This window comes from Phyllopteryx taeniolatus, chromosome 6, assembly GCF_024500385.1.
Source record: "Phyllopteryx taeniolatus isolate TA_2022b chromosome 6, UOR_Ptae_1.2, whole genome shotgun sequence".
NCBI classification, from domain to species: Eukaryota; Metazoa; Chordata; class Actinopteri; order Syngnathiformes; family Syngnathidae; genus Phyllopteryx; species Phyllopteryx taeniolatus.
In genome coordinates, this window is record NC_084507.1 from 26,875,502 (window position 1) to 26,902,902 (window position 27,401).

The 27,401-nt window shown below is 41.6% G+C and overlaps 1 protein-coding gene across 9 annotated transcripts in view; it reads left to right on the forward strand.

Moving 5' to 3' along the window:
• Nucleotides 1-27,401, forward strand: part of kif13a (kinesin family member 13A) — a 45,862-nt gene that overhangs the window by 10,605 nt on the left and 7,856 nt on the right. For 5 of the 9 annotated variants that reach the window (XM_061777967.1, XM_061777968.1, XM_061777973.1 and 2 more), the window contains exons 3-35: nucleotides 1,426-1,441; nucleotides 5,115-5,175; nucleotides 6,457-6,549; nucleotides 7,541-7,721; nucleotides 10,627-10,711; nucleotides 11,580-11,714; nucleotides 11,787-11,899; nucleotides 12,518-12,629; nucleotides 12,730-12,942; nucleotides 13,019-13,129; nucleotides 13,209-13,343; nucleotides 15,253-15,383; nucleotides 15,576-15,662; nucleotides 15,735-15,910; nucleotides 17,280-17,499; nucleotides 18,631-18,793; nucleotides 18,877-19,020; nucleotides 19,110-19,259; nucleotides 19,383-19,547; nucleotides 20,658-20,831; nucleotides 21,001-21,152; nucleotides 21,236-21,368; nucleotides 21,498-21,644; nucleotides 22,424-22,456; nucleotides 23,201-23,300; nucleotides 24,451-24,577; nucleotides 24,658-24,713; nucleotides 25,001-25,125; nucleotides 25,278-25,454; nucleotides 25,537-25,629; nucleotides 25,706-25,858; nucleotides 26,512-26,589; nucleotides 26,687-26,746. In XM_061777967.1, coding sequence (XP_061633951.1) covers nucleotides 1,426-1,441; nucleotides 5,115-5,175; nucleotides 6,457-6,549; nucleotides 7,541-7,721; nucleotides 10,627-10,711; nucleotides 11,580-11,714; nucleotides 11,787-11,899; nucleotides 12,518-12,629; nucleotides 12,730-12,942; nucleotides 13,019-13,129; nucleotides 13,209-13,343; nucleotides 15,253-15,383; nucleotides 15,576-15,662; nucleotides 15,735-15,910; nucleotides 17,280-17,499; nucleotides 18,631-18,793; nucleotides 18,877-19,020; nucleotides 19,110-19,259; nucleotides 19,383-19,547; nucleotides 20,658-20,831; nucleotides 21,001-21,152; nucleotides 21,236-21,368; nucleotides 21,498-21,644; nucleotides 22,424-22,456; nucleotides 23,201-23,300; nucleotides 24,451-24,577; nucleotides 24,658-24,713; nucleotides 25,001-25,125; nucleotides 25,278-25,454; nucleotides 25,537-25,629; nucleotides 25,706-25,858; nucleotides 26,512-26,589; nucleotides 26,687-26,746 — 4,099 coding nt within the window. The remainder of the gene's footprint in view (nucleotides 1-1,425; nucleotides 1,442-5,114; nucleotides 5,176-6,456; nucleotides 6,550-7,540; nucleotides 7,722-10,626; nucleotides 10,712-11,579; nucleotides 11,715-11,786; nucleotides 11,900-12,517; nucleotides 12,630-12,729; nucleotides 12,943-13,018; nucleotides 13,130-13,208; nucleotides 13,344-15,252; nucleotides 15,384-15,575; nucleotides 15,663-15,734; nucleotides 15,911-17,279; nucleotides 17,500-18,630; nucleotides 18,794-18,876; nucleotides 19,021-19,109; nucleotides 19,260-19,382; nucleotides 19,548-20,657; nucleotides 20,832-21,000; nucleotides 21,153-21,235; nucleotides 21,369-21,497; nucleotides 21,645-22,423; nucleotides 22,457-23,200; nucleotides 23,301-24,450; nucleotides 24,578-24,657; nucleotides 24,714-25,000; nucleotides 25,126-25,277; nucleotides 25,455-25,536; nucleotides 25,630-25,705; nucleotides 25,859-26,511; nucleotides 26,590-26,686; nucleotides 26,747-27,401) is intronic. The other 4 variants (XM_061777971.1, XM_061777976.1, XM_061777970.1 and 1 more) reach the window with 3 other exon arrangements.

Genomic DNA, 27,401 nt, shown 5'->3' on the forward strand with positions numbered 1-27,401 from the left:
AATAGTACCCCAGATCTTAACATGGCCCAAAAACATAATTGATGACACTGAATTTTATGCCATTTTGGATCAAAGAGAATCTATCTATCTATCTATCTATCTATCTATCTATCTATCTATCTATCTATCTATCTATCTATCTATCTATCTATCTATCTATCTATCTATCTATCTATCTATCTATCTATCTATCTATCTATCTATCTATCTATCTATCTATCTATCTATCTATCCATCCATCCATCCATCCATCCATAAAAAGTATGGTGGAGTAGTTTTGTGTGTGACAGCGCTTTCTAGATGTGGAAATGTTAGTGGTGCATCCCAGAGATTGAGTGGCCCGCCGGTGTAGTGTTTCCAGTCTTATATTAAAGCAGCCTGGCTAACACAGTACGTATTAGTTACTGTGTGAAGGTGATGACCTCCTCTCTCTTTATGCCAGCAGACACTTATTGGCGGGATCTGATGATCAATGCAAGACTGAACTGTAAATGTAAAAGTACAGGGACAGAAGTATTGAGACACAGGTCTTCATCAGTCCATGAATCGGTCAAGGGTTGGACTCGACCCCCTTAGCGCTAATTTTGCATCTTACCAAGACCTTTTTGGATAATCGCTTACAACTTTGTGGGAACAAACAATCTAGGTCCACAAAGGCATGCTTTGATGGGTTTGGTGTGGAAGAATCGGAAAGACCTCATCCCCTTTAAAAAAACACATCTGGGATGAACTAGAAGAGCGACTGTGAGCAGAGGCAGGCCCCGTCTCCGGACATCCAACATCAGTGACATCTAACTTCACAAATGTTCTTCTGGATCAATGGACACAACATTCCCACAGAATTACTCTTGGACATCTTGTAGAACGTGTCCCAAAAGTGTGGAAACTGTTATAATTAACGTAGGTTTAATGGCTGGATATCCTAATAGCATTTGGGCCTGTTTTTAGTCTTTGGGGAATTCCCTGTTACAGATAAGAGTGCAATCCTGCATAACTTGAGGCTGTGCTGCGCTAACTGCGCTCACCCTTTGTGCTTAGTTCCGGCATCTGGGTATGCTGAGTGCAGCTAGCCCCAACCTGGCCTCCTTGTTAAGTCCACAGGCATCAAGATCTATTTACTCAACAGAGTCAGTGGACATTGAATGCTAAATCTCTTCCCTCGCTTACGCTTCACTGGCCCAATCGTGAACCCTATCACAGCAGCGACCGGCACCAGGAAATGCTGCTTGGAAGTGAATAGAAGGAGACTAAAAACAAAGTCTGATTTAGTGTATACACATACATGATTCAAATTCATCAGTATTTACCTAATGTTTAGCATGTTCTCCTTAAGTCCCAGCATTCCTAACTGCTTTTTTTTCCCTCTCGTCCACCGGCTCCCCACATTGGAATCCTACTCTCTATGATGGATTGCACGTCATTCAGCAGTAAGCAGTCTAAGGTATGTACCCTACGCTTCAACTATCTGTGTTGTTATAATGAACATCAGCAATCAACAGAGCTGATGTGCAGCGTCAAAGGAAACCATTTCAGTGTAAGCGTTTGAAAATCCTCCAGTCGCGTGATGCCGCAGACGGTTTCCTTGAGGATGTGAGAAGCATCCTGCACATCTCTGTGCACAATGGCAGTGATTGAGGGTTGAGTCTTGGGGTTGGTCAGCAGGAGCTGGATAGATGTCCGTGTGAATGTGTCAGCGCTCTAAGATGTGCTGAGCACCCACAAAGGCTCTACAATGAGAGCAGGATGAGCGTGGACACTGGGCCAGTGTGTGTGCGCACATTCAAAGCTGCATTGTTGCGAGCGCAACCCCCACCCCCACCCCGACCTCTTCCCCTTGGCGACACGCTGGTGACCGGCTCGGGGATGGTTCGTACACCGGGGACCGACCTTTGTGTCGAGTACACTCGTTGACGGGGACTTGGGGGACTGGGTCTCTTGGGTCTGTAGTCTGATTTTACCCTTTAATAGTCTTTCAGCTAGTCCAGCACGTGTCTGCTAACTTCAAAACCGTTTGAAGTCCAATCTACAGTTTATATCCCGAGAAACTGACGTCAGCATCATACCTGCGTAGTGCTTATTACTTGGCAATTAGGCATTGGTTTTTATCAGTCTAACAGTGTGATAACATGCGCGTAAATATTGTCTATATTAAGTATCACGGTATTGCAATTAAATCTCTAAAATGTATTAATGTCAAATGTTTGGGTAAATAACTTTCTTCCATTGAATGTGCTATGTACGTACATAAGTACAGGTACATAAGAAAATAAATGATATTTTATTTTCTGAATAAAATAAAAATGTAATACAACAGGAAAAGTACTAATTTCTCAAAAAAATGAGTAGCTACTTCTCTGCTCTTCTTTGCTTTGTGGGGTAACGTCATAGCAAAAATAAACTGATGTTAGCCATGCTAGTTAGCTAGTTATCTGCCTTGGTAGCGAATCTATACTATTTCTTTCAAAAATTGTAGACGCGCTAACTCTTGCAGTTGGTTTCAAACGATTATACCAAAAAGCGTTATTGTAATATATTAACGTTACCTTGCATTTGCCGAAGAGTGTTGGGTGGCGCGCTTGTAAATGTGATATTTTATGCCTCCTAGCCCGATAGCAGCCACGCTTCATAAGCAAGTTTTGCATATTCTTCCTCTACCAAGAAAAAAAATATATATATACGTTTTACTTGCTAGCTGAATCTACGAGACCCTTTCCACTCATTTTTGCAGTGAAGGGGAAAATGAGGAATTAGCCTTGAAATCTTGTTATCCCTGACTTCAGCTCTGGAGTAGCAGACTGAGCTCCCCTGTGCTTAGGACGACACTCTGGACGCCGGAGCCTTGAGCAGGACCTGGTTACACCTTGTAACATCTGACACGCCGATAATGCTGATGCACAAGTGACGTCAGCGCACCAGGATTATAGGCCAAACACTAAATTGTTTATGAAATTGTTATGGACTGCACTAATGTTACACTGTTTTTTGATCCGGTAAAACCATGGCAGAATATGGATCTTCACGCTGAGACTTTTGCTAGCCTTAGCATCCTCGGCTCTATAAACAGCCGTGATTAAAGTTTTCAGATAGAAATGCCAGAGACAGTTTTTCGTTGGAGCTGTTTATACAAGAGTAGCAGCATATTCCTTTTGTTGTCAAATGGACAGGAAAATAAATGGTTGCTCTGTTGTTAGCCTTAGGCTGGTTAACAAGACGGTCAGCTAGCAATTCTGCCTCGGTTAGCATCTTCTAAACTGTCAGCTGGTGTTTTTTGGGGTTTTTTTTCTTGCTCTGTTCGCTCTTTCCTGTCTGATTTTACTCCCCGATTAAAACGCTCTGGTCGGCTCGCTCAGTTGTGAGAGTTGGGCTGAACTCTTATTTCGCCACACACTGTGCCATTTTAATTACGTCTGACTGCAATTTCGAAAACAGGTAGCGGAAGTGAAGATAACCCTTGGGTGAGGCTTCAAAAGGGTCTATTGTCCAATCGTGGAAAAAAAAAAACAATTTTAAATGTATGCAGTCACACGCTTATTCAGGTTGGTGGAGCAAGACAGTCCAGAGGAGACTGCTCGGCCTTAGTACTAAAGCAGCTCTAATTGAGAATGATGGCACTTTTTGTTCCTTTCAAAGGCACCAACTCACTTGACTGAAGTCACAAGAAGAGGTTTTGTTTTCAAAGCATTCACTGCTCTCTATGCTTCTCATGGCGACTCTGCAGAGTACGCTAGCTTCCCAGCCAAGAGCCCCTGTCGTGATTAGGAAGGAGTTAAGTAAGGGTTGTGCGTTGGCACCAATTTGTCACAATGCCTAATTTCAAACAATGGCATCCACATTGTGCGCTTGCACTGCAGCAAGATCTTTTTATTTGATTTTATTAAGACAACGACTAGCTATTTGAATGTTGTGTCAACTGTGTTTAATAGGCAAACTATATTGTATAGAACAAATATATTATTATTATGTCAGAATTATAATATTTATTGTCATTGCACAGTGTACCAGTAAAACTATGCTGAAAAGCCACAGGGATATTTAATTCATAGTGTATTCTAGTCTATCTACACTGCCAATAACTACATCTTTTGATATTTAAATGTTGTATTCTACAGTCCCTATTTGGTTTATTTGCATATCTTTGCATCAACCAGCCATATTATGTAGAAAATGTAGTGCAATCCAATACAAGAGCTGTATGAATAATTATGCACGTACAAAGACAAAAATGTTTACTTTAGATTTACACTGAAAGTGAGGTGTTGATTTATCAAAATGTTTACTATTGTGGTTGCACTTTGCAGTGGTATTGAACTGCAGCCTGAGAAGTGTACGAGCAATAAAATCGTATCGTAAGAAGCAGACAATAATAAACTAAAATCAGAATTTTAACAAAAAAATATTTAAGAACAATTTCTTCAATAAAACACCATATCATTTTACAATTTTTCCTTTAGGGAAGGTCAAATGAAGTCAGGTTAAAGACAAATCAAGTAAACATGCTCACATACATAATGTACAGTATATAAAGTACAGTAATGGGTGCTTGTGCGGCATGTGCTAAAAGAGGCTTACCACCAACATCCCCCCCCCCCCCCCCCCCCCCCCCCCGCCCCCCCAATCCCCCCAGCCCCCAGAGAGCATTTCTCTGTGTCAGTGGTCCGGAGCTCATGCAGGTGCCTCTGGGATACAAAGCAAGGGGTCTCTTCTGCTCAGTTCTGTGTTGTGAAACCCAGCACTGAGGGCTGAGAGCCAGCATGCGCCGCCGGGAAGCCCTCCGGCCCCGTTTCCTTGGAGACAAGGGTCACTGAGTGCTGGAATTTCTTGGGGGAGCGCTGACCCTGATTTATGAATTCATTTAGCCGCAGCCTCTATGACAAAACCGCTAACAGTGGATTTGTGCAGACTGTCTTAATGAGCATTACTTTGAACAATACGCTTAGTTAGTCTGCATCTTACTCTTGCAGACAAGCTCTATCCTACTGATTCACTTTAATGGCACGGCACAATAAGCCTGATTTTGTGCCTTGTAAAGAAGCAGGATTAGGTTGTGTTGGACTGTACATGCTTGGACAGGTGTGGAAAGTGTGTTGACGATCCCTTTGCTGTCTTCTCTGCAGGTGTTCGCCTTTGACCATTGTTTCTGGTCCATGGATGAATCCAACGTTCCCAAATATGCCGGTGAGTCACACGTGATAACTTAGTCCTCACTCCTCACGAGACGCTCCAAAACCCGTTTCAAGAATTTGGCTGCTTTGTGACAGTGAAGAAGCTCTTTGGATCACACAACTCAAACATTCTGACTGAACGCATGCACTGAAATATGAACACTCCCTTTAGGTTTCACATTCAAACTATAAAAAAAAACAATCATTTAACCTACGTTTAGCAATCCATAAACAAATCTGAACACCTCATATTTAATATAATAGCAGACCTCCACCAATGTCTCCTATTTGGGATCAGCAGCAAATTGTACTGTATACCTCCAGTACTTCCCAAAATAACTTCTTTTTTTTTGGGTCATTCATGTTCATGTAACTGTACTCTATAGGGCAATGAACTATACTTGGTAACCCTAACGCTAGGCAAAATGGAAACTACACCTCACCATACAGCCAAGCAATTGCTCCCTTCTGAAAAGATTAATTATAATAATGATGAAGCTAAAGTATTTTTTTGAAGCTGCAATGCCTATTATACAGGTAGAACATTATTACTCATATAATTAGAATAATTTAAAAAATAAAATAAGCAAAGAAAGTAAAAGAGTTGACCTTTTTTTTACAGTTGTAGTTTAATAATTGTATTTTTAAGTCTTAAAAAATGTGTAAGTGGTACCAAAATGAAATGCGTCCCCCATCCATTGCCATAAAACAGCTATAAAAACATAAACTCCTTGGAGGAGGTAATAATGTGTAAATGTTTACCTTTAAATGTGTGCTTCTGTGTCATTTTACCTGTGTTATTATCCTTGTACCTGCTCATATCTAATCAAATTTCTTCATCCACTGTACAAATCGCTAACGGCTGCTTTACGCAACACTTCCAATGACGTAATCGCAAAAGAAAATGAGTTTGTTTGTGCAAGCAAAATGCTAATTTTCATAAGGATTGTGACTATTTTGCTTGCCACTCTGTTTTGTGATGGAGATGTAATACATTCATATGTTGAGCGCAGAAGACAGTCTGACCGCTGAGGGCGCCGCCTGAAGCTGCAGAGACAAGACTTTATTTAGCTTATTAGACAGCTGTTCTATTCAGAAGTAGCACGACATAAGAGACTGTGCGACACAGCCAAATACTTTCAACATGACCAGGCAGCTGTTGGTCACTGTATTTATATTAGGATTTCTTGTTAACTGTTCTTTTTTGCCACAAGATGCAAACCAAAACATGTGTTTGACACAGTGGTTATCTGTTTACCTTAATCACCGTGGTAACTGCTTCTTTGTCTAAAAGGTCAAGAGGTGGTGTTCAAGTGCCTTGGAGAGGGAATACTTGAAAATGCATTCCAGGGATATAATGCCTGCATATTTGCCTATGGACAAACAGGTAATTATATTAAGAAAATGTAAAATTATATAAAATTATCTAAATTTTGGATGCGCAATAGTGGAGTGGTTTGCACGTCTGACTCACTGTCGAGATGTTCCGGGTTCAAAATCTTGGCTCAAGTCCTCCTGTGTGGAGTTCGCTGGGTCTCCCCGCGCTTGTGTGAGTTTTCTCTATGTACTCCGGCTTCTTTCCACATTCCAAAAACAGGCAGGTTCATTAAAGACTCCAAATTGTCCGTAGGTTTGAATGTGAGTGTATATCGCAGGTGTCAAACTCAAGGCATCCGGGGGCCAGATCCGGCCCGCCACGTCATTTTTTGTGGCCCACCCGCGAAAGCAAATCATGTGTTTCAACTTCATGTTTCTTGCTAAAATACCAAAATTGTAACTTATCTTCACTTTTGATAACGTTTAGATTAGAAGCATTTTTTGTTTGTTTGTTACCAATGTCCCTTCTACAATAAATTGAATAATAGTTGAACAAACATTTGCTTACTAGCTTGTGATTTCAAAACTAGTCAGTCTTCAGTTTGTTTGACGTGATTATACTATATTAATTGTGTTCATAGTCATAATGGCCCTCCGAGGGAAACCACAACTACGATGTGGTCCGTGACAAAAAGGAGTTTAATATCCCTGGTGTGAATGGTTGTTGCAATTTAGGGTTTACTGTCTTGCCCAAGAAAACTTCGACAGTAGACAGTCATAGCCAGGATTCAAACCGCCGACCCTTCGGTCACTGGACAACCCGCTCTACCAACTGAGCCTCAGCAGCTCCACTTCTTCCATACCCATCAAAGTTAATACACCCAAAAAGATGTACTGGAAAGCCAGTTTCAGAGCTGGTTTAATTGGTATCAGGAGAAATAAAGCTAATCCCAGAACTTTGACTTTTTGCTTGGGGGAAAAAAAAGATTTGGGCCATATCGCCCAGCCCTAAATTCAAGTCAGATGCCAAAAAATGTAAGGCATTTCTGTTGTTTTCGTAGGTTCTGGCAAGTCATTTTCCATGATGGGGAACGGGGAGCAGCCAGGTTTAATCCCTCGACTGTGCTGCTCGCTGTTCGAAAGGGTCCACCGAGAGGCAAACGAGGGCCATACTTTTAAAGTGGAAGTGTCCTACATGGAAATCTACAACGAGAAGGTCCGCGACCTACTGGATCCCAAAGGGTGAGTTTGATAGGTGGTCTTGTGCGTTTCTCTCGTAGTAAACACACGTGTGACCTGCATCTGCTCCATAAAGCCAATGAGCTCATGCTTTGGACTTGCGGTGACACGCACACGCAGCTGCTTGCGCAAACCGTGGTGTGTCATTTTTTGCCTGATTCATTCCGACTCCAGCGTGAGCGGTGACCTCGCTGGCCGCTCCCACTTTAGCTGTTCGTGGCTCTGCCTGACTCAGGAGCGGTGACGGAGCCGAGTAGGAAGCGTGAGCCTCGGCCGCTTCCTACAGTATATTGGTTTACTATTTACACTGGGAGTCTTCAGGCCGCTGCCATTGTTGTGATTTGTCTCAGAACTGTGTCTCCATTCAGAATAGATAGACGGACTTTCCCCAAGTTTGAATGAAGATATTTGAGTGGCATTGTCCTTTTTGAAACAGATTATAGCGAGTGCAGGTGTTTCCCACTGCCTCTCAATTAACTAAAGGAATGTTAATGGTTGACTAAAGTTCTTCTTTAAAGTAGTTACAAAATGCGTGACTCAGAGGCCGTTTCCACTTTTTTAAAATTATTTCAATGCCATTCCAAGTTGCAGTTTATTGTTAAACTCAACATAAAACAAAGAGAATTACACTTTGTGTATCCAACCGCATAACTTCGCATTAAAGTCCGCCAGCTTAATGCTAACACATAATGAGAAATGCCAAAAATGGGCTTACGAATAGCATCCATGTGGTGGTGTTATAACGCTTTAACCAACGGATATTTAAACAGAAATGTTGCAGCAACACCCATACACAGACAATATAACAATACTTACAGGCATATATTATTTATCCTCTGTGAAAAATGACTACTATTATTGCAGTTTTTTACTGAGTAACTTCCAGTAGTTGTAAAACACTTTTTCGCTTGTGTTTGCAAGACTGTATTTTACTGCTTCCCGCACACACTAGAAGGAGCTGTAATGAATTAGTCATGATGCACAAACTGTTTAATTCTTCACTTTCTATTCAATGAAGTTATTACTGTTTGTTATTACAATTTTCCTTATTGAAAAGCACATTGGAATGAATTATTAGCATTTCCATTCATTTTCATGGGTAAAGATGATTTGAAAGTGTGTGTTTTATTTATTTATTTATTTATTTATTTATTTATTGTAGTATTAGTGTTGTCATGGAATGAATTAAGCTCGCATCTCAAGGCACCACTGTATATTAAAAAGGGAATACACGTGATGATGTCTGTCCTGAATATCAGACACAAATATAGCATGTAGCTCATGATGTAGCGATTGCTAATGCGATGAAACAAATTCACACACTCTAATGTTTACACAAAAATGAGATCAGCCAGTAAAAATATGTTTACACACAAGAAACTAGTCTTCACAATTGCTAGCGTTATCCAAAAAGTTAGTTTTCAGCTCACTAAATTGCTGTTTACATGAAGACACTCAGCCAAAACGGATATAAAAATATACGGTTTTGGCCCTATAGTGGTAATATAAGCTGCTTCGTCACTCCAAACATATGAGGCTCTGCTAAGAATGCAAATAATATATTGTGCGTTGCCTAAGATCCTCACAAACGACTGGATTACAGAGGGAATAGCTGTGGAAAATGTAGTGGAAGTGCTTGTAATCACTAAACAGTCCCGCCAAAGCTGACTGCCTTTGGCTAGTTAAAAAAAAAAAACACCTGCAGTGGAAGGTAGGTCACTTGAATGGAAAAAGGAAACCTGGTAACTTAACCTGAGTAGGTGTATATCCACTGAGTTGGATAGAATTCCGCTTACTGAGCTATTGGATTTCTCCTCAACAACTGGCAGGCAACCTTAAAGAATTACACTGAGTTTGAAAATTTTTCACTGTATTGATGGGAGTGCAGTTATACAATGAAAAAAAAATGGAGGCATTCCTGAGGGAAATATGTATTAATGTCCAATGGGGAAATCATGATTTCAACCACATCTAGAATATTGGCAAACAGAACTGTTGTTTATGGGTTGACAGTCAAAGGTCCTCATTGGGAAACAGCTAGCTAATACCTAATACGATGATCCAAAAATAAACTAAATTACAAACAAGTGAAGAAATAGTGATTGAGACAAAAATCAGTTTGATATTTAAACTGTTCCTATTTTTACCTCCATCTACCACAAGGTTAGATTCTCATTTGTGTGTTCTTTTTTTGTTTGAGTACAACTTTCTGCCGACAGTTTTGGACATGTCGACCTGTATTTATATGATGATTCTTTCCGGGATGTTCCCTTGAAGCAAACTCTTATATCTGCCAAATCTTGTCAGTGAAGATACAAATGTGTTTTTAACGTCAGGTGCTCAATGTTAAATCATGTTTCCTCCAGATCTGCTCCAGACTGCGCATCTGGCAACAATTTCAATTCAACATGTAAAATCCCATCTATGATGAATGTTCAGACACTTACTTCTATGTTGTATCTCATCATATCATCTTTTATTATTATTATAATTGTTATGTATGATGTTATTACTTCATAGTATCCAGATGACATCCTTAATCTGGATGGAAGTATAACACACACACCCCAACTCCTCATCACGTCGCAATTGTGCAAAATTCAGAAGGGCTCGCTCACGGACATATTTTCGGAAATAAGCTGATTACAAAAGATTTAATTGGTTGTGTTATTTCACGCTCGATGGGTGGGCAGGCAGTATGATACAATACAAGCAATTAAAAAGTCGATTTTCCGTCCTTCACTCTAATGACATGCTTGAGGTGAACGTGATAGTTTCAATACCCCAAAGTGCCATACTTGTCATAAAAAAAGTACTTCTGAGAAGGAGGAAATTAAATGTGCTTTATGCCATGAGAGGCATTTCCACTCTTTTCACTGACTAGACTTTTTTTTTCCCCTCTGCAAAGCCGACAGTCTCTGAAGGTGCGTGAACACAAAGTCCTGGGTCCATACGTGGATGGTTTGTCTCAACTGGCCGTGACCAACTTTGAGGTAGGCTACGTCTTTTACCTTTGTGTTGTCCCACTGAAGAAACGCTTGGCTGACTTCACATCGTACTACTGAAGAAAATTCACTCATTTCTTAATTGCGTCGAAAATAAATTCTAACATCCAACACATTTCCTTCCAGCTAAATAGCGTTGAGCTTAACAATGTGGTTTTAATCCTCATGAGCTCCTAATGACACATATTATGTGAATGTGGAATGCACTCGCGTGGTTTTGGGTGGATTGTATGCCAAGCATTGGCGGGGCTTCCCTTAATTAAGTTTAAACAGCTCCACCTTATTTCTGTGCACCTTGTTTTCCTGATATTAATGCACTGGATTTCCCAGAACCAGTCTTTCTGTCTCTCGTGACCCGTTTGAACTACATGTGAACATTGGGCGCCTTTTATTGTTCTCAAAAGGATCTGTTTGCACATTTTTCCTAAATTCACTGAAATCTGCTCCAAACCTTCAAACTGTAAAATTTATGAAATCAATGTATCAATGTTGCCAGTATTGCTCCAATAACCAGAAACCAGGGCACACAATTTACAGCAGATCAACCCTATCAGTTCCAAATATTAAACTTCTCTGGTATGAACAGCAAAGGCTAAACAAAAATATTTGAAAGTTGTTAAAACTAAATTAATCATTTGATAGATAGATAGATGGATAGATGGATGGATGGATGGATGGATGGATGGATGGATGGTTTATTCTTCCCATAAGGGAAATTGATAAATTACATTAAATTATATTTTAGTGTGTTCATCACGTAAATTAATAAAAGTTGCTGGTATAATACATTTGAATTCATACTATAAGTGCAACACAATTACCATTTGTATCTCTTGTTCCTCCTCCTTGACTGTAGGACATTGAGGTGCTCATGTCGGAGGGGAACAAATCTCGCACAGTGGCAGCCACCAACATGAACGAGGAGAGCAGCCGATCTCACGGCGTCTTCAGTATCATCGTCACGCAAACGCTCTACGATCTACAATCTGGGGTGAATCTTCAATGAGGACACAAAGCGTTCCGTAAATGTTTTGCCCTAACAATGGGTTGGATTCATTACCAGAATTCCGGCGAGAAGGTGAGCAAGATGAGTCTAGTCGACCTGGCAGGAAGTGAACGAGTGTCCAAGACGGGAGCTGCTGGGGAGCGACTAAAAGAAGGCAGCAACATAAACAAGTGGGTATAGCTTGAGATGTTCCGTGATTAAAAGCCAAAATGGGCCCCAGACACATCGTTAGGTACACAAATCAAATATAAGAACTGTGTCATAAATTTCAAATTAACAAAGGTAGACAGGCTCACTTTTGATGAAATATTCATTTGAAAAAAATGTTGAGTATTGTGGGTGTAATTTGAAATGGGCAGGACAGTGAGCCAGTGATTAGCATGTCAGCCTCACCATTCTGAGGTCCGAGGTTGAAATCTCAGCTCTGGCCTTCCTGTGTGAGGTTTGCTTTTCTTCCTGTACACTTAGTTCCCATTTTGTATTTTGGATTCACAACAATATTTGTCAGCGTAGTAAATAATTTTTCAAATCCTGGCATTTTTTTACAGTACAGTGCATACTGTTTTGTTTTTGTCATGCGCTTGCCTTTTTGAATTCTGACTAAAATCCATAAGGTGTCAAGGCCATACGTCATGGCCATGTCCAACTATGTAGTTGTAGTTATATTTGTAAATGCACAATTTTCAGTGCAATTGTTGTCTTGGGAGCTTGTGCAGATGCATCATAAAGTGACTTTAATGTTCAAGAAATCTGAAAGTCTTTAAACTGAACTCTGTATGTGGTTGTAGGTCTCTGACCACATTAGGTTGTGTGATTTCTGCGCTAGCTGACCAGTCTGCAGGAAAGGGGAAGGCCAAATTTGTGCCTTACAGAGACTCAGTCCTCACCTGGCTTCTCAAGGTTTGTACCCCACGTTAAGTTGCATTTTTATAGTTAGTTGTCGTCTGTTACCATACATTTAAAAAGAAGACAAATAAATGTTGACACTTCTTCTCTGCAGGACAACCTTGGTGGGAACAGCAAGACAGCTATGATAGCCACAGTGAGTCCTGCGGCAGACAACTATGAAGAAACTCTTTCCACTCTGCGTTATGCCGATCGAGCTAAGAGGATCGTCAACCACGCCGTCGTGAACGAAGACCCCAACGCTCGCATTATCCGAGAGCTCAGAGAGGAGGTGGAGAAGCTTAAAGTTCAGCTGTCTCAGGCTGAGGTGAGATGTTGTACCCAACAAAAGCCTTCATGGTCACTTTGTCATTGTCCTGACGTGATCCCGATCTGCCCTAAAGTCCTTGAAGGCTCCTGAGCTGAAGGAGAAGCTGCATGAATCAGAGAAACTTATCATGGAGATGACTGTCACCTGGGAGGAGAAGCTAAGGAAGACTGAAGAGATCGCCACGGTTTGTATAGATGACATATCATAATTATTCCTGGAATAAACCCACTATGCCTACGAATAAAGTGGTGCTGTGTCTACAGGAGCGCCAGAAGCAGCTGGAGAGCATGGGCATCTCTCTGGAAACATCCGGGATTAAAGTGGGTGAAGACAAGTGTTTCCTGGTCAATCTGAATGCGGATCCTGCCTTAAACGAGCTGCTCGTTTACTATCTTAAGGTACGAATTTTACCGACGGAGGTTCAGTGTGAAGCTCAAGGCCTTAAAATTGAGCAGCAGTGTCCCTGCTTCAGTGCTAGCAGATCCGTTTGTATGGAACTAGTCGGGGGATGAGATGATTGCAATTTATTTGTGAGTGTCAAGAGGCATTTTCAACACAAATATAATCCAATAAATTGAAATTCAAATCAAATCCATAAATATGTTTTCTAACATTACACATAATTATACATGCAACATTTTTTTTTACTCGTGTTTCATTTGTCATCGTTTAAAATACAGTAGATCATTTCTCTATACATTAAGAAATGATTGTTCATCTGCAAATAAATAATAAAATATGAATAAATATAATAAAACCATCCATTTTCTACACCGCTTTTCCTCACTAGGGTCGTAGTTGTGCCTGAGACAAGCGCTATAGAAAATGGATGGATGGATAAATAATTAAATTGATTAGATTACAGTAGTGAATGTAGTAACTAAAATTAGAAGCCATTTGATCAGGTTTTTGTTACGTATTCAGAAAGGGTATCAGATGAAAAGCATTCTTAAATACTCTTGTGTCCATTCCTGATGCTATGCTTACCCTCTCACCCCAAAAACACATGATCACACTCGTTGGCTGTGGTGCCGTAACCTTGCATGACCGCTGTGATTCACTTTCCATTGATCACATGCAAGGGTGTCCAAACAGAAATGGTCTTGTGAAAAGCAGAGGAGAGTAGGTGTTAAGTGCAGGAAAGCGGGGGCTTGTTTTTGATCATCCATCATCATCCATTGCATCACTGAAAGTCAGAAGTAAGGGTTTGTTGCCCGTCTGATTTCTAGTTTTCTTCCTTTTTTGAACTGGGCTGGAATATGTTAGGAGCTGCTATTGAAAAAGTAGAAAAGGTTTTAACATGTGGACTGCGTGTTGATCCAGTGGTTAGCACGTCTGCCTCGCAGTTCTGAGTTTTGGGGTTTCGAATCTGGACTCGGGCCTTCCTGTGTGGAGGTTGAATGTTCTCCTTGTGCTTGTGTGAGTTTTCTCCAGGTACTTGAAGACTCTAAATTACCCATACTGTAGGTGTAAATGGTTGTTTGTCCACATGTGCCCTGTGATTGGCTGGCAACCAGTCTAGGGCGTACCCCGCCTCTCGCCCAAAGTCACTTGCGATCCGGATGGATGACAATTGAAAATGGATGAATGGATGAATGGATTTAAGATACAGGGTGAAGATGGCAATCCAAATGGCTTTGGCAAAAACACACATCTGCTAGATTTATAAAGATTTAGTCCACAATTACTTTCACATATTCAAGTTAGGTGCTAATTTTTCTTGAATTCTGAAAAGTAGGCGTTAAACACAACAGTTTTTATGTCTTCAGTTGTAGAAAATGTTGGCTCATCTGTGCATTAGTTCAGTTCGTGGGTAAAGGCAGAGTCATGTTTTCCAATGGCAGCTGCCAAAGTCAGAAACACCTCAAAAGGTAGTGCGGTATTGTAAACACCACACACATCTAGATGAGCGTGTGTGACTCCGAAAGACAGAAGCAACCTGCAGGACAGACCTGTAGGCGTGTGAGGAAGCGACGTGCGCAGCGTACAGAACAACAGGCCTTTGTCTGGGTTCTTCCATTTCAGTGTGGAATGACCACAGTAATGTGAAATGGGTTTGTTTGCGCAGGGTTGGACATCCTTTGAAAAAGGAGATGTTTGTCTAACAACGCCCACTTACAAAGCGCGAGCACGGCACATTCTTTTTTTCACTTTGGCCTGATTTTTCCCTAGTTTTTTTTCCCTTGCAGGCGCAGTATTGTTTTCCCATTTTGTCATAATAAATTAGGCCAAACACGAGAAGATGAATCAAATTCCTTTCAGGCCTGCTGTTATCGTCTGCTTAATATGTCTTCCACATGTGTGTAGGAGCGCACGCATGTCGGTGCTGACACTTCTCAGGACATTCAACTGTTTGGGATCGGTATCCAGCCGCTACACTGTGTACTGGAACTGTGCACGGACGGTGATGTCACCTTGATGCCCATAGGGAACGCCCGGTGAGCTGCAGTAAAACTACTACAACTTTGTCTACTGGAGCTCGGCATGAGCTCATTGTCGAGGAATCTGAGCTTTCTGCTTTGATATCACAAGCTTGTTTCCCCTTCAACGGCAACTGAATTGTTCAACCTCCGCGCGTTTGTTTCCTGAAAGGATGCAGATAATAATCCTAGTTGACATTTTCTCCGCAGGACCTGTGTGAATGGAACAATGATCGACTCTTTGGTGCATCTCTGGCATGGAGACCGTATCTTATGGGGAAACAACCACTTTTTTAGGTGTGCCACACTTCGACTTTCAAACTAATATGTGTAATGAAGCTACAAGGCTAAAAATAAAATCTGTCACAGGATCAATTTGCCAAAACGAAAGCGACGGGACCGTTTGAAGGAGCTGGAGAGGGCCTCTCCCAGGGAGAGCTTTGTGGAGGTGGACGTGGAGACTGCCAGTGAGGCATCTTCAGAGCAGGACTACAGCTATGAGTTTGCCCAGATGGAGGTCATAATGAAGACTCTGGGAAACAATGGTAATTAGGAAAATACTGTCTCAGCCATCTACATGATCTGTAAGGCTTTCAATGTCTGTAACCAGCAAATGGATACCAAAAATTCCATATCTGAAACTCCTCATTTTGGGACAGCTACTCCCACTTTATCGGAGTATGTTTTAAAAATGCCAGAACTGTAAAATATTTTTTCATCAAGCGAGACGCCAGCTTTGCGTTATCTCGCCGGTGATTTGTAGGCACAAAATTAAAAGCTTGATGGTGCGATGAAGCCTGTTAGAGTTATAGTTGGCTACCACTTGTAAAAAACAACTAAAATGGCTCCAAAACCTAACAAAAGTCAACATAGCTCTTCTGCAACTAAGAAATGACATAGATATATTACTCCAAAAACAATACAGTATTGTAATGACTCAATTTTATTAATCATCATATAACATTTTTTGTCATTAATATGTCATGAAAGCAATTTAGAGTCACACATTTAAAAGTTGGTGTGATCAGCTCTGTTATGGTTGGCTACCACTTGTTGCAAGGCGGAATTTGTGGAACACATTTTTGCCCCCAAGCCCAGAATAAAAATGCCCATAAAGTTTCACTAAAATACTGTCTGGCGAACTAGTGCGGCAGCATAATTTACATCTTGCGTTTGCACAGCCAGATTGTTAATTTGCATTTGTGTCCATATATTATTTCCTTGGAAACTAGGTACAGAGCAAAGAAAAGAACAGGAAGATATGGCAGGAACACAGTCAGACAAATTCAGTAGATACTCGATAAGGATTATCATGCAAACATGCTAATCACACTTTCAAAATACATTGATAATCCAATTAAAATCATCACTCTCAATTGAATATGAATGCTGCAAAAATAGTAAGTCATCTTTTTTCTAAGCACCATCTGGTCTGCAAAGGATAGAAAGTCTACACACCCCTGTCCAAGTGTCTATTTTTTTGGGATATAAAATGGAAAAACAACCCCAAAGCATGATGCCACCACCTTGCTTTACTATAGTGTTCTTCTTTGGTGATGAGCGGTCTTGTGTTTGCACCAGAGATACCTTTTGGAATCCCATATACATTTAAGAGATTTTTTAATTGTCACATCCCAGTTATAAGACGGTGTGCCTACTTGTACAACTTAGTTGTTTATTTTTACTTGCTCTGTCACACAGATTAAAAATACATTTCAGTTAAGTTGTACAAGTTATAGTTCACTTTAACGGTGGAAAAACTTGATTTATTTTTATATCACAACAAGCTGACATTTGAACAGGGGTGTGTAGACTTTTTATAGCCACTGTCTAATGCCACAATACCACTTATTCTGTAAGTTGTTAACAAGATTCATGTATTGCATTGTAACACACTTGCACGTGGGTTTCTAGACCCCATGCAGAATGTGGTCCAGGTTCTGGAAAAGCAGTACCTGGAGGAGAAGCGCACGGCACTGGAGGAGCAGCGGATGATGTATGAGCGGGAGCTGGAATCGCTTCGGCAACAACTTTCTCCTGAGAAAACACAACAGCACCACCGCAGCAGCAGTGAACGCCTCACGTTCCAGACGCACACACCGCACAGCAAGCTGCGACTGTGGACAGAGGAACGGTTGGTGGGACACAAACACACAAACGTATTTTCTGTATAAGCTAGTACAATAGTTTAACCCATTTGTTCATCATTTATAACCTATTTAACATCATTTCTTAATCAATACAGATTACTATCTAACTGTATATTCCATTTCTAAGTGGGAAAGTCAATTTCCGCCTTGCTGTTTCTTCCCATGCAGTGTTGTCCTATAAATACGAGGTTCCATCCCATCCTAAAAGATTGAGATACTGCAAGACAGTGTTTAGGGCAGTGAGTAATGTGAAATTACAGCTGTCCTCATGAAGTGAAGATAACCGCCGTTTAAAAGTTGCCACTGGAAAGGCTTCAGTGAAGTGAGGCTCTGGGTCAAATTCAAGGTTCTGGTCTGGTCAAACCACTAACTGATACATCGCCACCAAGCAGCATTCTACTGCAAATGTCCTGGATTTAGTCACAAAGCCTCCTTGGAAATTCCAATTTTGCATGTCTCTCCACTGACTTGTTTTGCTTCTCTTTGTCCTGTACTTTGCTATTCATTGTTGGTCAGCTATTGTGGATGAGATCCCTTGTAGAGGTCCCACTTCCAATCCACACAGCAGTTGTGATGCACAACCAGTTGTGTTAAATGGTATTTAGTATAATAGTACCATAAAGACAGTTAAATACACAGCAGTTACAAAAGTCTTTTTTGTGTTTCTGTGGGTGCCAGCATAGTCAGATTTCTCCATTCCAACATTTCTGACTTCCGAAGCTGCAAACGTGCACATTGATGTACTAAACTGAAAGGAATACGATAAGATTTGCCCTAAGTTTGCAAGTAGGACTTAGCATAATGCACTGTTTTTGTTGGTCAAACTTTTTTACCCAACTATCACCAAAGTTTCTGTCGGTTTGGCTAAGGAAGAACCCATAAAATATTGAGGTAAAACCTTGTGTAGGTGCAGATTTTTTTACACATTTACACAAAAAAGACTGATAAAAACCCGTTCATTTACTTTTGGAGTTTTACTTGTTGCTGTTCAGTTGTGCTAAAAAAAACATACATATATTACATACAGTATTCCATTTGGTAGTAATAGACATTTAACCTTCCTTGTTTCTTCTTGAATAAATGATGTTTTTTCTTCATGTGTTCGTGTGTGTCAGGGATGAACTTTTCCGACAGAGTCTTTCTCGGCTCAGAGAACAGGTCCTGAGAGCCAACACTCTGGTGCGAGAGGCCAACTTTTTGGCAGAGGAGATGAGTAAACTGACTGACTATCAGGTCACGCTTCAGATTCCTGCAGCCAACCTTAGCGCGAACCGCAAGGTCGGCCGACTTCGCCGCCGCCAATCAATGATTGTAACTGTTCCACGTGTTCAGGCCTATCTGAGGTGTTTGTTTTCATTCAGCGTGGAGCCATAGTGAGTGAGCCAGCCATCCAGGTGCGGAGGAAGGGGAGGGGAACTCAGGTGTGGACCATTGAGAAGTTGGAGAACAAGCTGGTGGACATGAGAGACCACTACAGGGACTGGAGGGAAGGCTCTGAAAAAGTGGTAAGGAACAGAAGACTGAAAACAGTTAAAATAAATCAATAAATATAGTTTTGTTCATGGAATTATATCTGCTTTGTGTTTATTTGCAGTACAACAAGGGAAATGGTAAACAATGTGACCCATTTTATGATGCACAAGAGAACCACAACCTTGTAGGAGTGGCTAACATTTTTCTGGAGTGCCTTTTCCATGATGTCAAACTGCAATATGCTGTTCCCATCATCAGCCAACAGGGGGAGGTAAGGGTACACCTGCATTAATAGCGTAATTAATGTGGATTGTCCACTGCCTTCTCTATGTGAAAACATCCATTTGATGTTTTTTTTTACACTGGAGAGTTGTTTGTGTCTTTGTGTTCACAGTTAGCAGGAAGGCTGCACGTAGAGCTGATGCGGGTCAGCGGCACCGTCCCCGAGCGCCTTTGCGGTGGAGACGACTCCTCCGAGAACTCCAGTGAGAGTAGCTGCTTCGAGGTCATGGACACCAACGGAGAAATTGTCCACATGGCCAAGAGGCTCATTATCAGGGTAAGATGCTAATTTCGGCAAATCTCTCCATTGTTGGACGAATAAAGGTTATCCAATTGAATCTAAATCTACTGTATGTCTTTTAAGAACAAAACATAAAATATGTATAGTGAGACCTTGATTTACAAATTCCCCAGTTTACAAATACGCTGTCACTGCAATACAGCGCTATTGTTCTTTATTAAAAACGAGCGTGCTGGAGCCTATCCCAGCTATCATCGGGCAGGAGGCGGGGTACACCCTGAACTGGTTGCCAGCCAATCGCAGGGCACATACAAACAAAGAACCATTCACACTCACATTCACACCTATGGGCAATGTAGAGTCGTCAATCAACCTACCGTGCATGTTTTTGGGATGTGGGAGGAAACCGGAGTGCCCGGAGAAAACCCACACAGGCAAGGGGAGAACATGCAAACTCCACACAGGCGGGGCCAGGGATTGAACCCGGGACCTCACAACTGTGAGGCAGACGCTCTAACCAGTCGACCACCGTGCCGCCGTACAGGACCATATGAATGCCATTTCAATTTCTTTCAATAGTGAACATTTGGATACAAGTTTAATTTGTTCCTTGATCACACTTGTAACTCTAAACACCATATTTCCCTATTGAAATGAATGGAGCGGCACGGCCTCACAGTTCTGAGGACTGGGGTTCAAATCCCGGCCCCGCCTGTGTGGAGTTTGCATGTTCTCATGCAGTAATATTAGTTGTTTTTTGCAAAGTATAAAGAACATATGCCTGTGAGTATTTCTATATCGCATCACGTCTGTGTGTTGCTTCACCGTTTGTGTTTGTTTAGTTTGACAGTAAACCTCAACTTGACATTAAACATCTTGAAGCCTCCTTTTTTTTTTTGGGAAGAAGAAGAATTGTTCACTACCTGCCAAACAGATGCTTGTTGTAAAGTCAGTTGAGATGAGATCAGTTCCTACAGCATTTTATCTCCAATTTTTGTCAAAGCTAAAAAAAATCATCCGTACACCGTCTCGTATCTCAATCCACCACTGTACCAGGACAATGAAGTTCGAGCTTAATCGTGAAGGTACCACTGACTGCACTGAAGTAAGCAGGCTTCATGCTGTGTGCATGTTTTCACATTACAGGTTCGCATCAGGGAGGCGACGGGGCTGCCTCTCAACCTGTCCAACTTTGTCTTCTGTCAGTACACCTTCTGGGAACATGGCGAACCCACAGTGGCTCCCCCAATGGTCAGCCCAGATAGACCGTCCCCTCGGAGCCCTGATGCACAGTTCATTGTCCAGTTTGACCACTGCAAGGTGAGAAAGACCTGCTGCTCTTTTGTTTTTTTTTCTTTTCTATTAATTCACTAATTGATTTTGCAGGTGACAAATGTCTAAGCCTTGGCAGAGGTCTGCAAGTGCTCAATAGTGACACAAGCACTGTTTCTGAAATCAACTGAAGCCACAGTCTTATGTTTTTTTGCAGGACTATGTTGTACATGTGACAGATGACTTTGTGGAGTTCATATCTGAAGGTGCGTTGGCAATAGAGGTTTGGGGTCATTGCTGTGCTGGGAACGGACGTTCTCCGTGGGAGTTAGACGCACTGGAAGCCAAGACTCAGACGCTCCGAGACAGGTACGTACAAGTTGAGTTAGCGCTGATGGATAAACACGGAAGGCTGTGTACACTTCCCTAAATTTGGAGCACGTTCCATGAAGGTGGAGCGAGGTGTCTCGCAGGATCGAGCTGTGGGTCTCCATCCAGGAGCTCAATGAACAGGGAGAGTACGCCGCTGTGGAGCTGCAGCCTGGAAAAGACATCAGCACAGGAGGAGTCTTCCAACTGCGGCAGGTCGGAGAAAAACATAAATCATTGTGACTCGTGTAATTATGTAAAAAAACAAAATAATAATAAAAAAAAAAAAAGACTTTTAAAAGTAAGTGCCAGAAGCACCACACTGAGGTTGATTTGTTCGAGCAGGGCCACTCAAGGAGGCTGCATGTCAGCGTGAAGCCAGTGCAAAACTCAGGAACTCTGCCTCTGCTGGTGGAGGCGATGCTGTCTGTCTCTATCGGCTGCGTGACGCTGCGCTCCTCCAAACTGCAGAGACCCCTCGACACCTACCAGGTCTGTGAAACATGTTTTTACTGGACACGTGCATGACACTGAGATGGTATTGTCATTTTGCATTCTAAAGAAACTGTTTCTTGGAATAGAATAATCATTTCACACTAAGTATTGAAGGTATTAATCTGTTTTCTGTCCAGCCTCGGTTAGCTCATTGAGTTTCATTTTAGTGACGATCACTTGAAACTGAACTCATCCAAGGGATGCTAAAAGTTTTAGTAAGCAGTTATAAATCCTTTCCATTTTCATAAGTAGTAATAAGCTTTTAAGTGGTAAACTTAAAGTGAAGACATTACAGACTGCGATGTAATTGTGCTGTCGTTTTAAGGTTCGGTTTTGCCTATGAACTAATATTTTCAATATTGTATCCCAAAGCTGATCTGTTAAGATATCATGATAGAAATTCCGATGCAAAGATACTTACCTGTTAACGTGTGAATAATCTACCAACATAAATAACAAGCATAGACCACATGCAGTATACAGACACTTAAACTTGTTTGTATACTTGTCACTATGAGCAAATAACCTTACCTGGAATTTGAAAATCTTTTTTAATCATTTAATTTTAATGAGACAATAATCATGCACTGTTGAATTTATTTTGTACTTTAAAATAAATATACCAGCAATACAGTACACTTGAATACATTTGTTTTTCATATGGAAAGTTGCATGAGCTGTAAATTGTTCTGAGCTGTCTGCTGCCCACCTCCACACACCCACACACACACACACACACACACACACATCTGACAGAGTATGTTCTCCCCTGCCAGAGAGAGGTGCAAGACGATATGGATAGTTATCAGGTACCCTCATCCAGGCACCCCGCAGCATGAAGGATGACGTGTTTGCCACATGGCCCCTTGCTTGAGGGCCTGCGAGGGAGGAGGAAGAGGGCGGTTGCCTCTCCCGACTAAAAAAAATTAAAAAATTAAAAAATCCCCTTGCTTTATTAAACAAAACACACACAATGCTATAATAACATTATAACGAGCATTCTTTGGCAGCCAAACTACAACTCCGCCCGTCGCTGACATGGCTAGTTCATATGCACGCTAAACTACTGTTTGCTTGCCACTACCGAAGAGCTGCAGCAGCAATACAAGCTATCTAAACACGTGTGTTGCATGGCTGACACGACTTTGCATGGTGGATGTGCACTGATGTCAGAGGTGTAATGTGGTTGACTTTCGAGTTGGTTTTCTTTCTGGTTATTTTTAACTTTGTGACGGAGAATTTCCCAAAGGTCGACCAGGTACGATTCAGAGTGGCTGCTGCATGCCAATACGAATGTGTGAAAGTGTGGCAAAAGTATATTTTTTGACAATCTGACCCTAATCGTTTTTAGCTAGACATACAGCTTGGGTATGGAAGCTCTTTGTCAGCACTATTTGTCCTTTAGCCTATATGAGATATTAACAATGGGGGTCTAAAGGAGCAGATACGGCCCCCATCAGGTGCACCTTTGACCTCTTATGGTAACCCTTAGCTACATGCAGCCTCCCTCACTAAGCCCAACCTGCATTGATTCTGGTTCATTATGTATTCAGGAGGAAGACCTCAGCTGTGTTAGAGAGCGATGGTCTGAGGCCTTAATCAAACGACGGGAATACCTTGATGAACAAATCAAGAAGATCATCAACAAGCACGGTGAGTCTAGAACCTCCTGATAACCCCTTCCCCGCACCACCACCACCTTTTTACCTCGTGGCACAGTTCAAATCAGCCCGTCACGGAAAACCACATGATTTGTGTTTCCCCCCGCAAATAGAAGTTTAACCAACATGTAGTCATGGAGAGATTAAGTAGTTGGGGGTTGGTGCCTTATTAAAGTCTCCTCTACAGTCGGCATCGCTCAAGTCTTACTTCCCCACAGCGTGTCTTTATCTCCTGGCCGTGACAGGTCCATCCATTGGTTTGTCTGAAGTGGGGTGGTGTACCTTGTATGTGCTATGTGAATAGTGTGACATCATAGCAGTGCAACACAGTGTAACACAACAATGAATTCATGAAAAAGGAGGAACACGACAGTAAACAAAAGGAAAAAAAAGGGACACATCCATTGTTTGTTGTGGCTGTTTCTTACAACAATGTTTGGGAAAAGAAGCTTTTTTGTGTTCTTTTCTTCATTTCTGTTGTTACATGGAGGCAATAATCTGTACTGCATTGTGTCTCACATTTTGGTTCACCACAGTACAATTTGGAGCTGTAAATCTTGATCAAGCTTGTTTCCTCTGTTTTGTGTGTAGGCAATATGGGAATGGAATACATTGTAAACATTATGTAAAACGTTAGACATTCGAGCAGCATAACAGCATGTAACACAATGACGGTCAATGAATTAAACAAACAAGGTGAATCCAACATAGTGTGCTGCATGCAGACATAAGAAAAAAAAAAACAAGCGACGTTACAGCCTAAACGCAGCTTTCCGTCATAACTGCTGGTATTTCTTACATTTTGGTATTATTTTCTTTGCACTGTTGCATTCCATTGTAACACAGAAGTGATAATTAAGTGACCAAAGAGTGGTCGGCAGCTTGTGTAGCTCCACCCCGCACAAGCAAACTGCGCCGTAATTCTGGGCTGAACTCGACCAAACTAGTGCTTGGTGCAAGCAGGGCTTAAGCGCCACAGTAGTTAGTGCCCAAACGGAAGTGCTCTTTGAAAATACAACAAGTGGAGAGATTGAATTGCAGACCACAGGACAGCTGCATGTTTTTGACACCCTCTGCACTCTCATTCTTTTGATCTCTTGGTCTGTGATGGCAAATTTCTCATTCTCTCTCCACCCATCCAGAGAAGTCAGAGGAAGATGTCGAGCGGGAAGCCCGCCTGGTGGAACAATGGGTCGGCCTAACCGAGGAGAGGAACGCCGTGCTCGTACCCGCACCTTCAAGTGGCATCCCTGGGGCTCCTGCTCACTGGTATACATTTGTGTCAGATTGATTAGTTGTTGTTGTTTTTTTTTTGCTTTTGTAACTTTGCTTCAAACGTCTGCCTGTAGGACCCCACCTGCTGGAATGGAAGCTCATATCCCAGTCCTCTTCCTGGATTTGAATGGTGAGTCCAACAATATTCCCAGAATAAAGTTGAAATCAAGTGCCATAATTGACCCCCCAAAAAATCTGGGTAATGGGTGGTTAGCACTGCATCAGATGCAGATCAAATTTGTTTCATGGTGAAATATATGAGGAACTAAGCATTAACTAACACTAACCCCTTTCCATGCATAGTTTTTAAAGCCTTTTTTGTATTCGGCTCATGAAATGGGTCTGATTACACTGTGCAGGTGTACCTAATGAGTGTATATTTTAGAAGCTTAATATAGATATGTTTTATTCCACCAGCTGATAATCTGACAGTGAATGAGCAGCTGACGGGCCCACATGCTGCAGGCGTTAACTCTATCCTGCCCAAGGAGCATGGAAGCCAGTTCTTCTATCTCCCCATCATCAAGCACAGTGAGGAAGAGGTGAGAAATGACTTTGCATTTGCTGCCCTCCTGTGTTCAAAGTTAGAACTCTGTAGTTAACTTTGTGAGGGCAGTGTACAGCTACTCTTATTGATCCGGTGCATTGTATTCTGTCTTTGGCGGTTTAAAAGACACTTGATACATTTGTACAGGTGTCAGTCGTGTGCTCCTGGGACTCCTCCATTCATGATTCCGTGCATCTCAATCGTGTCACGTCTCCTCACGAGCGCATCTATCTGATCCTCAAAGCCACGGTGCAGCTCAGCCACCCTGCCTCTATGGAGCTGGTACTCCGCAAGAGGCTCGCCGTAAACATCTACAACAAACAGGTTCGTGCACGGGGAATGACATTTTGATTTATAGCGGCGTGTGCCATTTAATTGACTGCTCGGATTGAACTTGTTTTAATAGAGTTTCACGCAGAGTCTCAAAAGGAGAATGTCCCTGAAGAACACGCTTTATTCCTGTGGTGTGACCTACGAGATTGTTTCCAACATACCAAAGGTATGTTCTCTATACTAATAATTACACTCAAAGAGGTCTTTTGTAATGAACCTTCTTTTCCCAAATGCTATGTCAGGCCTCGGAGGAGCCAGAGGAGAGAGAGACATTAGCCCTCATGGCTGCCCGTGCAGACAGCGAGGAGACTCAGGATGGAGAAACCTACATTGAGAAATACACTCGGGGAGTTCTACAAGTGGAGAACATCCTCAGCTTGGAGAGGCTGCGACAGGTACAGTAGAGCCACAGCAGCCGTGGATTATCCTAGACGCCGTTACCGGATAATTACCAGATAAACCAGTGAAATCTTGATTCATTCATTCTGACCCATTTGTATTGACTAAATTGTCCATAGGTGTGAATGTTGGTGTGAAAGGTCATTTGTGTCAATATGTGGCCTGATCATTTCTGGGGGAATCCCACCTTGCCCAAAGTCAGCTGGGAAAGGCTCTCACTCACCTGTGGGGATAAGTGATATTGAAAAATACATTTTATTATAATATGTAAATTAACTGCATTTCATGTTGACATTTTTTTAAATTTTATAATCTTTTTTTTTTCTGATAAAGGCCTCCTTTTGATGATAATAATAAATGGCTTATCTCTAAATGCCTGGTAAATCCTTGGTAACTTGCCACACACAATCAGGAAATTTGCCCCAAAACAACACCATTAGAATTGAGAGACATATATATATAAAACGCATATTAATTTTACAGTTGACTGACTACCCTGTATTGTAAGTTACAGCATGCTTTTTTAACATCTCATGTCATCTGCTGAATACAGTATGTCGGGGAACTACCCCCCTCTTGTAACTACCCAATTCAAAGTCCTAACAGTAAATAATTCGTCTGGAAAGTATACATATTGATTTTTCCGCAGGCTGTGACAGTGAAGGAGGCACTCGCTACTAAGGGAAGACATCTCAGAAGAAGCCTCAGCACACCAAATGTACAGCATGTAATGAGCGCATTACTCTCACTTCTTCACACAATGTGGATCACACGGACATAAGTTTTGACCTGTGTCATGGATAACAAATCTTCCTGCTTTCCAGTCTTCCTGCAGTAAAACAGACCTGACTGGTGGTGAGGATGAAGACCGAACAATATGTGAGGTATGCTTTCACACCGTGTTCATCACATACAGTGGGTACGGAAGGTTTTCAGACCCCCTTAAATATTTCACTCTTTGTTATATTGGAGCCATTTGTTAAAATCATTTAAGTTAATTTTATTCCTCATTAATGTACACACAGCACCCCATATTGTCCGGAAAAAAAAAACATAATTGTTGAAATTTTTGCTGATTTATTAAAAAACAAAAACTAAAATATCACACAGCCATAAGTATTCAGACCCTTTGCTGTGACACTCATATATTTAACTCGGGTGCTGTCCATTTCTTCTGATCATCCTTAAAATCGTTCTACACCTTCATTGGAGTCCAGCTGTGTTTGATTATACAGATTGGACTTGATTAGGAAAGCCACACACCTGTCTATATAAGACCTTACTGCTCACAGTGCACGTCAGAGCAAATGAGAATCATGAGGTCAAAGGAACTGCCTGAAGAGCTCAGAGACAGAATTGTGGCAAGGCACAGATCTGGCCAAGGTTACAAAAAAGTTTCTGCTGCACTTAAGGTCCCTAAGAGCACAGTGGCCTCCATAATCATTAAATGGAAGATGTTTGGGATGACCAGAACCCTTCCAAGAGCTGGCCATACGGCCAAACTGAGCAACTGGGAGAGAAGAGCCTTGGTGAGTGAGG